Source organism: Phyllostomus hastatus, unplaced genomic scaffold (genome assembly GCF_019186645.2).
Source record: "Phyllostomus hastatus isolate PE091 unplaced genomic scaffold, TTU_PhHast_1.1 phas_scaffold_501, whole genome shotgun sequence".
Taxonomy (NCBI): Eukaryota; Metazoa; Chordata; class Mammalia; order Chiroptera; family Phyllostomidae; genus Phyllostomus; species Phyllostomus hastatus.
Window position 1 is genome coordinate 47,483,426 of NW_025334033.1, and position 14,302 is coordinate 47,497,727.

The window sequence follows — 14,302 nt, forward strand, 5'->3', positions numbered from 1 at the left end:
GGCCTGTGGGCCTGGCTGGGGGCTGGGAGGTAGTGTCTGGGTGTCCTCAGGGATACAATGGGCATACTCAGTGAGCACGTGGCCCTTGGGACCGCTATCAGATTGAAACAAAGCTTTGGGTTTAAGCTTTTAGTTGTGCACTTAGTTCTCCCCCACTAGCCTTGGAGGGGGCTCTGCACTCCTGGGAGGAGGGGGCTTTCCATCCAGTAGTTCTCTGCAGCCTACTTGACCACAGTGCCTGGCTGTATGTAACGGGCAGCACTGGGCCAAAGGCACTGGCTTGGGTGTGGGGCTTGGGCAGCACCATCCTCAAGGAGAGGGAGGCTGGCCTTGACCATGGGAGCCAAGGGTCCTGGGAATGAGTCAGTGTGGCTGCCCAGCCCCAGGGACAGGTTTCCCTTGAGGTGATTATTGGCCAAGGGGAAGAAAGCAGCCAGCCAGGCCCTATTAAAATTCTGTCCGTGGCAAGCAATCGTCTCTAGGAACTCTCCCCTGCAGGGTTGACAGAGTCTGAAGGGTAGAGTCCAAGATTCCAGCCGTGTTTCCCACCCAAGCTTCGGGAGGTTACTAGGGGAGCTCTGGCTCGGGAGCAGGCCGGCTTGCCAGGTGTTGCTGACACAGCGGAGAGCCATCATTGCCACAGCCACCCTGCATCGGGCCATCACCCCTGCCCGGCACTGGGCTCACACTGTTTGTTTTCCTCTTCAGAGCCTCCCAGGCTTGACCTTGTTATCCCCACTTTATAGACGGGGCTCGCAGAGCTAAGTCTGTAACTGGCGGGACCAGGATTCAAACTCAGGTCTGTCTGGGTTTCTTTCCACTCCACCATTGTGCCTCCTCAGAAGGTAGCGCTGACCTTGTGTGAGCATCTGGGGCAGTGACCCTGGCCAGGGCATCATCTCTAGGACACGAAGTGGGAGTGGAAGGTGGCACTGAGGTAAAAGGCATTGAGTATTGTTTCCTTGAATGGACAGGAGAGGTAAACGCCTCTTTTACACACAGAATCATCCTGGTAGGAACGGGATGACCCCCATCTTGTTCTCATCCTGATTTGGGGGTTAGGTCCACAGGGAAACAACTAGTCTCAGGGAAACTACGGCGTTTGGGACCCACACAAAAGCAGAAGCCTTCCTCACCGATAACTTCTGGGTCGCACCCAGACCCTCAGATCTTTCTTTTACCTCCGGCCCCTCGGAGACCTCGGCGTTCAGGTTGTTTGCTGTTACTGACTATCCTCCATCTCAACACGTCCTTGATCCCCACGGACACACTTCCCCGCACTTTAATGTCTGTGCAAATTGGCACACGTCTTGTCAATGAGGTCTACATTTGATGTGCTGGGCTGTTTAAATGGATGTTACAGTTGTAGAATTGATGGAGACCAAGATTGAGAAAATATGATAATTTATGCATTTATTCAACTCATCAAATGCTTACAGTAAAAGTCAGGCATTATGCTAGATGCTTAGAATACAGAAATAACCTGAATGTGGTCCCTTGCCTTTGGGAGATCACATTCTAGGGGGAAACAGACTAGATAGATGAGTGGCTCTAGCTCGTCGTAATAAGGGCTCTGAATTTGGGAAACCAGCATATGTGGGGCATGGGGTGGGGGGAGAGGAGTGGGGAGGCTGGGGCCACTTCACAGAGAGGGTGTGTCACCAAGAGGGTGGGAATCCAGAGGGATTAGGAAGCGCCCGGCAAGGGCGGTGGAGTGTTATTCCAGACAGATTGAATAGTTGGAGAAACAAACCGCAGGACCATGAGAAACTTGGACGTGCTTGCAAGCTTCAAAGGGTTCATCGTGGCTGGAATGGAGGGCGTGTGTGGAGACATGGTGTAAAATGAGGCTGCGGGAGCAGGAAGGGGGCAGATCAGGGAGGGCCGGGGTGCTGTGCAATGAGCAAATTTGCATGGTGCTCAAGGTCCTGCATGATCATAAGTTTAATCTCCATCCTGAGTCTAGCAAGTCAGCCAGGGTTTCAAGCAGGGAAGTGATGCCCTGATTTGTGTTTAGGAGCTCTGTAGGAAGCACTGGGAAGAAGATGGTGGGGTAGGAGGAGGTGGATAGAGTGGCAGCGATCGGCAGAGAAGGAAGAATTGCGCGGAGTGAAGCAAAGCCTCGTTTTCATTTCCTGTTCCCATACAGGGTGGATCTGGTCATGGAGGCTTGAGCAAGGTCACACAGTGGTGCAGAGGGACACCTAGAACCTGCAGGCACAAGTGACCTTGTTCTTACCTTAATCCCAACACATGTGCCTTTGTCTCAGGAGGACCACCTGAGCAATAGGCAGGCAGGTGATTGGATGCTGGGAAAGGCTGGAAAAAGAAGAAAAGCTTACCACTTGTCTCTGCTTGTTGAAGAAGGGTCATATCCACCTACACTGGTGGCATTCTAACTGGTACTTGCCCAGTTAGTTTACCAATCAGAATTTTTTGCATTTGGATGGGAGCATATGCCAGCGCTTGGGGGGACATGTGTCAGTATCGGTGAGAACTATCACAGGAAACACATATTGGACATATCTAAGTATAAGGTATTCAGAGTCAAAAGTCATAAGAAAAAAATAGATACATTTTTGTGGTTTCGCACGGGAGTCATCCAGAAAACATAACATACCAGGGATGCTTTCGAAGGGGTGGGAGCTGACTGCTGATATTGTGACCCAAGACTCACAGTCCTTTCCCTGCTTTGGCTTCCCCGTACAGGTGCAGTGCCACACTTACACAGGGTATTGCTGGTGTGTCACCCCGGATGGGAAGCCCATCAGCGGCTCTTCCGTGCAGAATAAAACTCCTGTATGTTCAGGTACCGTAAGAAGGGGCGGGAAAGAAGAAGAGGGTTGAAGAGAGACCCCTTGGCTGTCTCCTGCCTCTTGTGGAGGAATTTCTGAAAGATGGGTGGTGGACCTGAGCCATCCCCCTGGTGAGGGGGGGTCCCACTCAAACATGCACTTGCTCTGCAGTCAGCCGGGTGATAGGGGCAGTGCATGCCAGTGTGCATGTATTTATTAGTAAGTTTAGGTTTCTGGTTTAAGGCTCTTTTCCCCAAGTACCAGCTGTAACCCTTAGAGCATGGCATATACATTCTTAGCTTGAACACTCTGGTTGCTAGTGGCCCTGGGAGCACTGTACTGAGGTGGCTTTCACGGCTACATGGGAGGTCAACATCAAAGGCCGTGATGATCGATGAGTGATGTCTGTCACAAGCACGGGAGGGGAGAGTGGTGGCCTTTGTGCCATATACTTGCCACCCCTGAGTGGTGTACTGTGGAGTGATAGAAAATTTTCCTCACAGTGGCCCTCAACTCTGGCTGTCATCAGCAGTGCCCGGGGAATTCAAAAGAACCTGGGTGTTGACGCTCCCCCTTGTAGATTCTGATCCAGTAGGTCTGGGGTGAGACCTAGAGCCCGCATGTTCATAAGCTTCTCGGGTGCTTCTGATGATTGGACAGGTTAGGGAACCCCGCTCACAGTAACCCTCTAGGTCAGCCCATGGCAAAAATTAAGTCCTTTCTATGTCCAGCTTTGTAAGCACAGAGAAATTTTGCTCTTAGGTCAACTTCATGGCACTGTAAGCTGTGGATTTGCACAAGCCCCACACTTCCCACTTAAATTAAGATCGTCAGGGACTTGAGAGCCACTCCCTGAACCCACCCTGCGGTTCAGCCCTCACTAAAAACCCCCTATCCCACCGGCAGCCACTTCATATTTCTCTGTATCTGTGTGAGTGAGGTTTCATTTATGTACTTATTTTTAATTTTTAAGTGCAAGCAAAGTGTAAAACATTGTTCTAAAACCTATGGGAATTCCGAAGGCTAGTAGTCCTGCTATCCTAACATTTTTCCTTTTTCACAAAATGTATTCATTTTTCCACTGGCCCCGCTGTATTAAAGGGAGAAGGACGTGGGAAGGGCAGTGCCTATCTACATTAGGAAACCAAGATTTGCAGGCTAAAAAGGAAAGTTTACTTTATTTGTGGTTTACATGGAAACTGGAAACCTTAATTGGGGGTGTTGCAGGGAGGGGTGGGAATGGGCCCTCCTTGCAGATGACCTGGAAAGTTTCATTTAAAGCAAACAAATGCACTAGAAAGAAGTCATGCAGGGTAAGATAATTGAATTCTCACAAGATCAGCCTATGGCAAAGGGGTATGAAATGCACTGGGAAAAAAAATGGGTTCTTTCTTTTCTTCTGTCGGTGGGTCCTCCTGTAGACGAGCTGGCTGTGCCCTGCCTGCATGGGCTTCCTGGAGAGACAGGTGCCCCGGGGTCAGGCCTGCGGGATGGGCACACACGGCACCCTAGCACATGCAGGGCAAAGTGTTGGGCCAAACACACCTACTACCCCCTCCTTAAGGAACAGCCTGCTGCATCTAGAAAATTGTTTCCATGCCTCAGACTATTTTGGCCCATTCAAGACAATTGGGCCAACAATTTTCTACTTATTGCACATGGAAAATCGCCGATTTCCTGCCCTAACCAGCGAGGGATGTCAATCATTGCTTTTGCAGTAAGAGGGGGTTTCTTTTCGGTTGGCCCCACTGGGTGGATATGGCTCTGAACGTGAAGCTGGTGGGAGTGGGGGAGATGGGGAGTGGAGGCGAGGGACAGTTACTGGGACGTTCAGTCAGGGAGTTATATGGATGTGGAATTTTGTAGCAGTCTGATTAAGACTATTGCCAGGGAACATGGAAATTATGGTTCATCTCAACAGTGCTGTGATAGCAGTGACACTGATGTTAAACAAACCCCACTCGACACGTGTGTATGTACTAACTTTGTATATAATGTCCCTAGATGTGTATACTATACATATACATAACCATATGCTCATAACATCAGGCTTTGCCAACTCTATGAAGGGAACCAACCACGCTGCATTCTGAATGTCTGTGTTTTTGTTTTCCCTCTCACTCAAGGTTCAGTCACCGACAAGCCCTTGAGCCAGGGTAACTCAGGAAGGAAAGGTGAGTAGAGTTTCACGCTTTATCTGCATGTTTGCTTCTAAAGCCAGTCCAAGCAAGAATCCTTGGACAAGATGGAAGGAGCTGGGGTGAAAGCTCAAAGTGCCCTGCAGAGAAAATCTGTTCTTATTCTGTGTTTCCTCCCAGAAGCACCAAAGGTAAGTAAGGCTCATCAGTGGTGGGGACCAAACTCCCAGAATTTCCGAGGGAGGTGAGCGAGTGCAGGGCACAGAGCTGGCAGGGACCCTGAGAATCTTGGTTCCGAGGAAGTTCAGTCAGTCAGCTTACCAGTGCAGCCAGCATTAAACCAAGAAGGATGATGGAAGTAGGCATGCTCAAGTCTGCTTGAGGACACCTACAGACAAAGAGAAGAGGGTTAGCACCTATACTGATCCTCCAAAGCAGAAGGAAACTGAGCCCAAAATAAGACTCCCTTATTTTGGAAGCCTATCTGAGCATTCCCCCCCTCACGGCTTCTCCTTAATAATTACTCCAGCTCATCCAGATTCTCTTTGCTAAGACTAGGCTGGTGTCATGTGCTTGTGACCTGTGCAGTTGTAGTCAGGAAATTCTCAATTATTTTGTCTTGGAACCTGTTTTTTTAAGTACATGAAGTCGACAGGTCACTTCTTCTTTGTAGGCACGTGAGCAGAAGAAAGACATGCAATGCCCCTGCCTGCTGCTGACCTTGGCTCCCATGTACACACAGCTCTGGGGATGCGTGCTGCAGGGGTTTTCCTTTACCTAGAATAACATTAAATAGCAAATTCAAAACACTGCCACAAGTCAGGAGAGACACCATGGAAGAGAGGCTGAAACTTTATTTTTAGTGTCTTTAGTGACACTTTTCCCGGCTTTTTGAACAAAGCGCCTTTCATTTTCATGTCCTACGAGGCCCTACAAATTATATATACCCTGATTAAGGCATGTGTCTGAGCGCTCCTTCGTGGACCAGCAGCATGCTGACTGTAATTTCCCATGTGGCAGACACTAAGACTCACTACTACTCACCTCCAGGTGACATGCACGGAGAGAGCTATTGTTGCATAGAAAACAGCTACCAATTTAATTGCATAAGAAAGCAATCCAGGACCTCCATTTTGAGCACTCAGGTAAAACCCAGACAGGGGACCTTGGCGGAGTCTGAGGTTTCCCACCTGACGCTGGGCCTTGGGAACTCCATGCTTGTAAGAGCCCACGTGATAGTTGGGTCTGCAGGGGGTCAGAGTGAGGGGCACATGCTGTCACGGGGAGACCAAGGCGAGTCCCTGGACCCTGCTCCAGGGACTCACTGCATGGGGACAGGAAGAGGGGGCAAGGTCACCCTTCCTGAATGCAGGCGACAAGTGTCCAGAGAACCTGCTGCTCCCAAAGGCAGGTGGTCTAAGAAGATGTGGAAGCGGAGCATGGTAACACCACCACTCACTAGAAAAGGGGGGCCGACGGACCAGATGGGCTGCTCCCTCCCTTTCCTGCGAGCAGGAACGAGTAAGTGGGTGAGACGACACAAGTGCCTCTCCAGGTCTTTCCCAGGACAGAGGAGACAGCCGCGAGTGCTGATGGTTCCCTTTTAGGGAAAGAGGCGCATGGATGTTTCTTCCTGCAAAGACCTGAGGTCATCCATACTGTGAATGGCGTGTGTCTACAATTTATTGGGGTTGAAAAACAAAGCTGCCTTCCATTCTGCTTGTTGCAACTGGAGTCTTCAGAGCATGGCCTTTATTTCTGGGCACGAGGTCTTGGTGGTAGAAAAAATAAATTGGCAATCACGCAGAACTGACTGCCCAGATTTTCCCCATGGAAGGGAACTCAGAGCATGATGCTGAATAAAGCACCCATCCCAGGAAAGGCCACCCATGGGTTTGGGTTTGGGTTCTTCAACTGCACGGAGGAGTACTTTCCAGGTTGATGTGGCTTTGCACCCTGAGAATAGCAATAAGAGTCAGACACGTGTCACGGTGGGGCCTCGTGGATTCACCTGGAAGAGGGCAGGGGACCTGATTCCTCCAGGGATGGTGCAGGGAACAGGGGGGACAGTCTGAAGTCTCATCTCAGAGATAAGTTACCATCAATTTTTAGTTCTTTGCTCTCCTACTCAAGATAAATTCCTCCCTTCCAGATGGTTCTGCTGAGGCTTCCACTTTAGTGCAAAGGCCTTGGGAGGTGGGTGGGGGGGTTGGGTGGTGCAGAGAGGGATGCTAGGGCTCTCTCACCCCTGGAGAATTGACTTCTGTCAGTGGGCTCAGTTTCCTTCTGCTTTGGAGGATCAGTATAGGTGCTGACCCTCTTCTCTTTGTCTGACATGGGCAGTGCAGTGAAAAGCAGTTTCTGGCCACCTGGAGGAAGGGCCACCTGAAGCCACACCTGTCCAGGAAGCTGAGTTTTGAATGGGGACAGGGTGCGAGAGGGCATTCGTAATATCCTGTGTTGGCCCGCTGAGGTCCCTCTTTCAGCTGCCACTTAAGAATGGAATGTGCTCCAGAGGGCAGCAGGTGGGAAGACACAAAGGCCCCTTGTCTGAGCTCGTGCCCACATGTGGGGTCTCCTAGAAGGCATCTCCAGAGAGCTGGAGCTCGCGGCCCTGAGGCCGGCCACAGACAGATGCTAGGCCTGGCCCTCGAGCAGGGTAAGGGGTACAGCCAGAAAGGAGGTGAGGCTGGAGGGCTGGGTGTGTGAGCGCTGGTGGGGGGTGGTGGGGGAGGAGTGGACCCAGCCTATTCTTTCTCCACCCTCTTGCATTTGCTCCTCTGACAGGGCTGGAGGGATCGGTTCTCTCTGCCTGGAAGGAATGAAAAGGCGTATTGTGCAATGATGGAGAGTCTGGTTGCCAGCCAGGATTCAGTGCTGCAAAGGAGAGGAGAAAGGCAGAGCAAGAGGAGGCAGGGCAAGGAGGCCCGGAGAGATAGCGGGAGGAAGGGAGGAGGGAGAGAGGCCAGGCTGTAGCCGGTCACAGCCGGCTGGCTGGGACAGGGTGGCCTGGGTTGTTGAGGCTCCTGGGTCCACAGGTGTGGGGCCTGAGGGGAGAAGGGGGTTCAGAAGGGAGGGAGGCGCTGTTATCTTACCCAGATGCACGTGCTTCTGCAAGGGAGAGGGTCAGAACTTCAGACTATTTATTTAATCCCTTGGAATGTCCTTCCCTCGCTCTGATCTTTGGGCCCCTTGTGTTTCACGAACCCCTTTACAGGCACATGTGTGGTAATTAACACGTGCAGCGTGGGTCCTGGCCATGTGTTTGAGTTTCAAATATCCATTGATCTGGGGCGCTCCCATCCTGGCCACCCCTCCCCTTCTGCTCCATTGGTCCTCGCCCTTGAGGAGCGATGGAAGGGGCTTGTGTGTGTTTGGAGGGTGGGGGACACATGTGCATCCACATGTATTTTATTGAGGCTCCAGAGGAATGTCAGAGCAGGGGAACAGGCCCCCAGCAGCCCCCTAAGCTTTGATGATCTGCTGCTGCTAAACCAGTTGAAGGCTGCAGAAGTTGCAGTAGAGGTGAATTTTTGGTTACAACCGAAGGAGTCTGAAGAATGGCTGGGAAGCAAATGTCTTTAGAGATCATGAATGTATTCTGAGTAGCTTTTCCTAGCTGACCAGGACTTGTGGCTTTTCCTGTGGTGTCTTTTGGGGAGTCTTGATGACAATGAATGTGTGTGATTTTGGGAGCCTTCGGGAGAACTGAACACAGACAGGACTGGTCCTGGGCTTCATTGCTTGTAAGGTGTCAGAGGGAAGTTCTCAGCTTCCAGCAGGGTGATGGGGAGTGGAGGCGGTGGCTGGCGTGGTGGAAATGATTACATGAAAGAATAAGGGGAGAACATTTATAAAATGATCACTGGTAGTTGTCTGGGAGTTTTTTCCTTCTGAGTACCCAGGATTTTAGAGACTTTAGGGTGCTACTTCTCTAAATGGCAAGTGAAAGTTTTGGGGCCATCAGGAGTTTTCTGTGGGTTGCCCTTTTCCTATTTGTAAGAAGTTTGGGAGTTAGCCATTTAAGGAAAGTGAGGTGAAAAATTAAAAATGTGAGCAGACTTTGCATACATTTTTTGCACGGGCTTCTGTGTTTGTCAAGCCAGTCTTGGAAAGGGGCTGAATTTCCAAAACGTGACTCACCTTTACTTTGCAGAGACTGTGGTTTTAGGTTTGGTTTTTTTTTTTTTTTTTAAGTCCTTCCCTGGCTGCTCCATAGTACGTGCTCTAAATGAGTCACAGTCATTTCCCTCTCTTTGTCCCTATCTTTAGAGCTTCTCTTGGAGGCTGGTCTACAGATTGGTACCAGCTTGGAGTCTTGTCACTCAAGTGATGGACTGGGCTGCGCCCTCAGTGGTGCTGAGGGGTGTGCTTAGGGCAGGGGTGATGGATGGCAGGCACCCCAGAGGAAGGGAACTGTGTGGCTGCCAGCCTCAGCCCTCCCAGTTAGCACACCTGAAGGAGGCTCGCCTCATTGCCCTGAGCCTGGCTGAGTTGTGCAGGCTGGCTGTCTCAGGACACTGTACTTGTAAGTCTGATTACCCACCAGCAGGGGCTGGAGTTGCATGGAGATGGGCCGCTGATGGCTTCTATACACACTGAATTTCCCTGTGGAGATGCATTCTGATTCTGATACTGGGCCTGCTGAACAGAGAGGCCCGGCAGCTCCAAGCCCATGAGAGGCAGCTCTTTGCTCCCTGCACACATTTTGCTGCTGCTCTCTGGTGCTCTGAACCACCCTGACCAAGCCTGGCATATCTGTGTGCCAGCTTTGCAGAGATTAGTTGACGAAGAGGTTGGCACAAGTGTGCGTGAGCGCTCACGCATGCTCCCTCCTTCCCACTGTCAAGTACTCCCCCAGCTTGGCTCCACCTATTCAACCCCCTGCCCTTCATCGTGCACCCTATTCTGGGGTCCCCAAAAGGAAGCTTATGCATGGAAGATACAAAATTAAGAGTTTGAATCCCGGCCATATCCACATTTCCAAGAACTGGAGAAAACAAACGGAGTATAGCGATCTGGAAGAGCCTCCTAGTCATAGATTCTTATGCACCCCTGGTGTTATTGGTAACCAGTGATTTTTTTATTTGGTTCCTTTATTCTTTAATTCAGCAAATACTTATTGAGAACTTACTGAGTGCCAGGCTTGTTACTGTCACCAAGGATCCAGTGACAAGTAAACTGATAAGAGTCCCAGCCTCACCTTGTAGAGCTCACTTTCTAATAGTTCTTAGCCGCTTCTCTTTTTTTAAATATTTTATTTATTTATTTTTAGAGAGGGAAGGGAGGGAGAAAGAGAGAGAGAGAAATATCAATGTGCGGTTGCTGGGGGTTATGGCCTGCAACCCAGGCATGTACCCTGGCTGGGAATTGAACCTGTGATACTTTGGTTCATAGCCCGTGCTCAATCCACTGAGCTATGCCAGCCAGGGCCAGCCTCCTTTGATAGAAGTTACTTTCAGGTACAGGGAAAGCCTCCCAAGGGAGCACAGGCTTCTAGACACTAGGAAGCTGTTACCTCTGCAGGAGACAGAGGGCAGGTGGATCCTCCAAACAGCCCTCATTGGTAGCTCTCAGGGTCAGGGCCAGAGCCTCTAAGGCAAGACTCTTGGCAGAGGCTGCCTGCAGGGGTGAGCAAGGCCCAAGGGCAAGTTCTTGGTCCCTCTGCCTTGTACCTTTATGGGGCCCCTGCAGTCCGGGTGAGACAGTTCAGAGCTCGTTAGGCCACTTGCTCACTGTTCCTTGACTAGTGAGTTCAGTTCCGGGTGCGGCACGGGAGCCTGGAGGGAGGCAGGGATTGCAGCGTGTGGGGAAGGCCTCGGGAGCACGTCTGACGCCCTGTCTGCAGCTCCGAGCACCAGGCAGCTCCGGTGGTAAAGGCTGAGTTATCGCTCTTGGGCTCGATTGCCCCAGTTCTGGGCCTGATGAAAATAAGCTGTGAGATTCAAGGGCTGCTTGTTCTAAATTTTATATGGAAAAGTAACAGAACTAGAGCAGCTAGAACAAATATTAAAAAGAAAAATAAAGCAGGAGCTACCACTCTGTATGTGTTTTTAAAACAACATTATCTTTAACATTTTTTTCTTTTATGACACTTTACGAATTTCCAGTGAATGCTTCCCTTTGTCCTTCAGAACAAATACTGTGACCTTCCCCCTTTTAAATGTTTGTTTCATTTTCTTTTTCTTTTTTTTAAAAGGCTTATTTTTTAGAGCAGTTTTAGGGTCACAGCAAAATTAGGAGGAAGGCACATAGTTTCCCCTGTGCCTCTGGCCTCCCCACTAACATCTCGCCAGAGCGCTCGCTACCTTTGTTACAACCCGTGAACCTGCGTGGACACAGCATTGTCACCCCAAGCCCCCAGCTGACAGGGGGTGCACTCTTGGTGTTCATTCTGTGGGAATGAACAAATGCCTAATGACATGTATCTACCCTTACAGTATCATGCAAAGGGGTTTTGTTGTCCTAAAAATTCTGTGTTCCATCTGTTCATGCCTTCCCACTCTGTTATGTCCCAACCCCTGATCTTTTTCTTATCTCCATAATTGTGCCTGTTTCAGAGTGTCACAGAGTTTAAATCATAACACTCTGTTTGATTTCAAGATTACAATGCTGCAGTAACCAAGGCAGTGTGTTACTGGCCTAAGGACAGACATACAGATCAATGCAATAGAATAGAAAACCAGAAACAGGCCTACTAACTACATAAGTATGGGCAACTGTTTTTGGGCAAAGGTGCAAAAGCAATTCAGTGGAGGAAGAACACTCCTTTCAATAAATGGTGCTGCAGCAATTGGGCATCTATAGGCAAAAATAAAACCCCTCGGGCCCTCACACCTTGTACAAAAATTAATTCAAAATGAATCTTGGACTTCAATGTAAAGTGTAAAGCTATTGAAAGTTTTAGGGAAAAATAGGACAAAATCTTCAGAATCTGTAGCGAGGTGAACCTAGAGCTTTGTTGTCCTAGAAGACCAAACACGTGATCCAAAAAATTTAAGGGTTTGATTGATTGTTGGGCTTAATCAAAATGAAAAACTTGCTCTGTGAAAGATCCTGTTAAGAGAACAACAACAAAAAAACCCCCACCTCCAGACTGGGAGAAAATACTTACAAACCATATATCTGACATAGGACTTATATTTAGAACATACAGAGAATTCTCAAAAACTCAATAGTGGAAAAACAATTCAACTTAAAAATGGACAAAATACACGATTGGACATTTCACCAAAGTACATAAATAGAGGGCAAATAAACACATACAAAGATGTTCAACATTTTTAGCCATAAAGAAATGCAAATTAAGTCTATAATAAGGTATCACTACATGTCTATTAGAAGAGCTAAAATAAAAAAAAAATAGGGAAATACCAAATGCTGGTAAGGATGTGGACAAACTTGATCTTTCACACATTGTTGGTAAGGAATGTAAAATGATACAGCCACTCTGGAAAATACTTTGGAAGCTTCTTAAAAAAACCCAGAACATCTAAACATACACTTACCATATAATCTAGCAATTGCACTCCTGAGCACTTATTCCAGAAAAATGAAAACTCATGTCCACACGGAAGCCTGTATGTACGCAGCTGATCACAGCAACTTTATCTGTAAGGGCCAAAGACGGAAACAGCTCAAATGTCCTTCAAGGGGCGAAGCAAACTGTGTTGCATCCACACCACGGAAACTACTCAGCAGCAAAAAACGACAGACTGTTGACATGTGCAACAGCGTGGATGGATCTCAAGGGCATCATGCCAAGTGAGAAAGGGCCAGTCTCAAAAGATCCTATACTGCATGATCGCATTTATGTAACATGCTAGAAATGACAAAATTATAGCTACAGAGTTAGTGGTTGGCGGGAGGCGGGATCAAGGGGAGAAGGGGAAGTGGGATCTAAGGGGCAGCGCAGCAGAGACCCTTGTCATGGAGTAGTTCTGGATCTTGGTGGTGGTGGTGGTTCATGAATCTACACAGGAATAAAACTGCGTATAACTACACACACACACACACACACACTCGCAAATGAGTGCATGTAAAGCTGGTGGAATGTGAATAAGGTCTGTGAATTATACCAGTATCAATTTCCCGATTTTGCTATTGAACTATAATGATACTACCTATATCATTATAAGTTACCCATATAATCACCTTAATGATGAAAATGTTATCATTGGGGGAAACCAGGTGAAGGATACATGGGAACTCCCTGTGTTATTTTTGCAATTTCTGTGAATCTATAAGCATTTCAAAATAAAAAGTTAAAAAAAATTAGTCTTCTGTGTGAACCCATCTTCCTCTCTCTCCTCTTCCTCCTCCACCTTCTCCTCTTCTCTTTCTCCCTCTTCTTCCCTCCCACCTCTCGTCTACCCTTTTCATCAGCCTTATGTTTTTGCTCTTATTCAGGGAAATGTAAACCTTGAGGATATGGGCAACTGTTGGCAAAAAGACAGTTTGAAGCTTGTTTTCACTTTTGGGGGCAAGGGAGTGTGCGGGTGGGTAGACGGAATGTAAAACATTGGTCTTTTGCTCTGGAAGGCCCTGAAGGGCCCCGGTAGCGTCTGCTCTCAAGGCTCAGAGTCAGGATAGCTCGCAGTGCATTTCTGAGCCTCGCTGGTCACGGGACATGCATCTCAGGAAAGGCCAAGGTTGGCGAACATTCCACCGTTCTCCTCGTAGGATTCGGGCCAGATTTTTAAGGGACTTTTGCAAACAGGCACAGCTGTCTCTTTGTGATGCTCAGAATAAGTGATCTTGGCTCCCACAGTGGGTCCCAGAGTCGCATGCTGAGGGGGATGGTGGCTTTGGCATAAATGTGGCGCCTTCAAAAGCAAGAACCTACCACACTCCTACCAGGCTAAAGTTTATCTCCGTGTCTTTGGAGAAGATGGCCGATGGAGGCCTAAAAGAATGTAAGTGAGAGTGATCAGTGGTGGAAACGGTCTGGGCAGAGCCCAAAATTGAAGGGGACTTGAGATCATTGAGAGACCTTCCGAATCTCAGGATGGGGGTGGTGGTTTCCTTTTTCCCTCGTTCTTCAAGGCTCCTCAGTCTTGAGACCCCAAGAGATGCCATTAATAAGGATTCCTCCCCTGGCCCCTTTGACACATTTGCTTTTGAAGGACCTGGAAGAGAAAGCTCTTTGTATGTGGTCAGAATAAACTCATTGTACACCCAAACAATTAACTCCTCAATGGACTTGCCAGACCCTTGAAAGGCCCGGCCCTGCTTCCCTGGACCTCTTGGGCTCTATTCAGTCCCTAAAGCACACCAATGTTTTTGGGTTTTGTTTTGTTTTGTTTGTTATTCTGAAAAGTCTTTTTCCGAGAATAGTCAGAGCGGATCAACATTGTCCTCAGCCCAGCA

The 14,302-nt window shown here is 48.8% G+C and overlaps 1 protein-coding gene across 3 annotated transcripts in view; it reads left to right on the plus strand.

The window, feature by feature from the left end:
* SMOC1 (SPARC related modular calcium binding 1) overlaps positions 1–14,302 on the plus strand; it is a 132,963-nt gene that overhangs the window by 79,078 nt on the left and 39,583 nt on the right. For all 3 annotated transcript variants that reach the window (XM_045822381.1, XM_045822382.1, XM_045822383.1), the window contains exons 4-5: positions 2,710–2,809; positions 4,922–4,969. In XM_045822381.1, the coding sequence (XP_045678337.1) occupies positions 2,710–2,809; positions 4,922–4,969 (148 nt within the window). The remainder of the gene's footprint in view (positions 1–2,709; positions 2,810–4,921; positions 4,970–14,302) is intronic.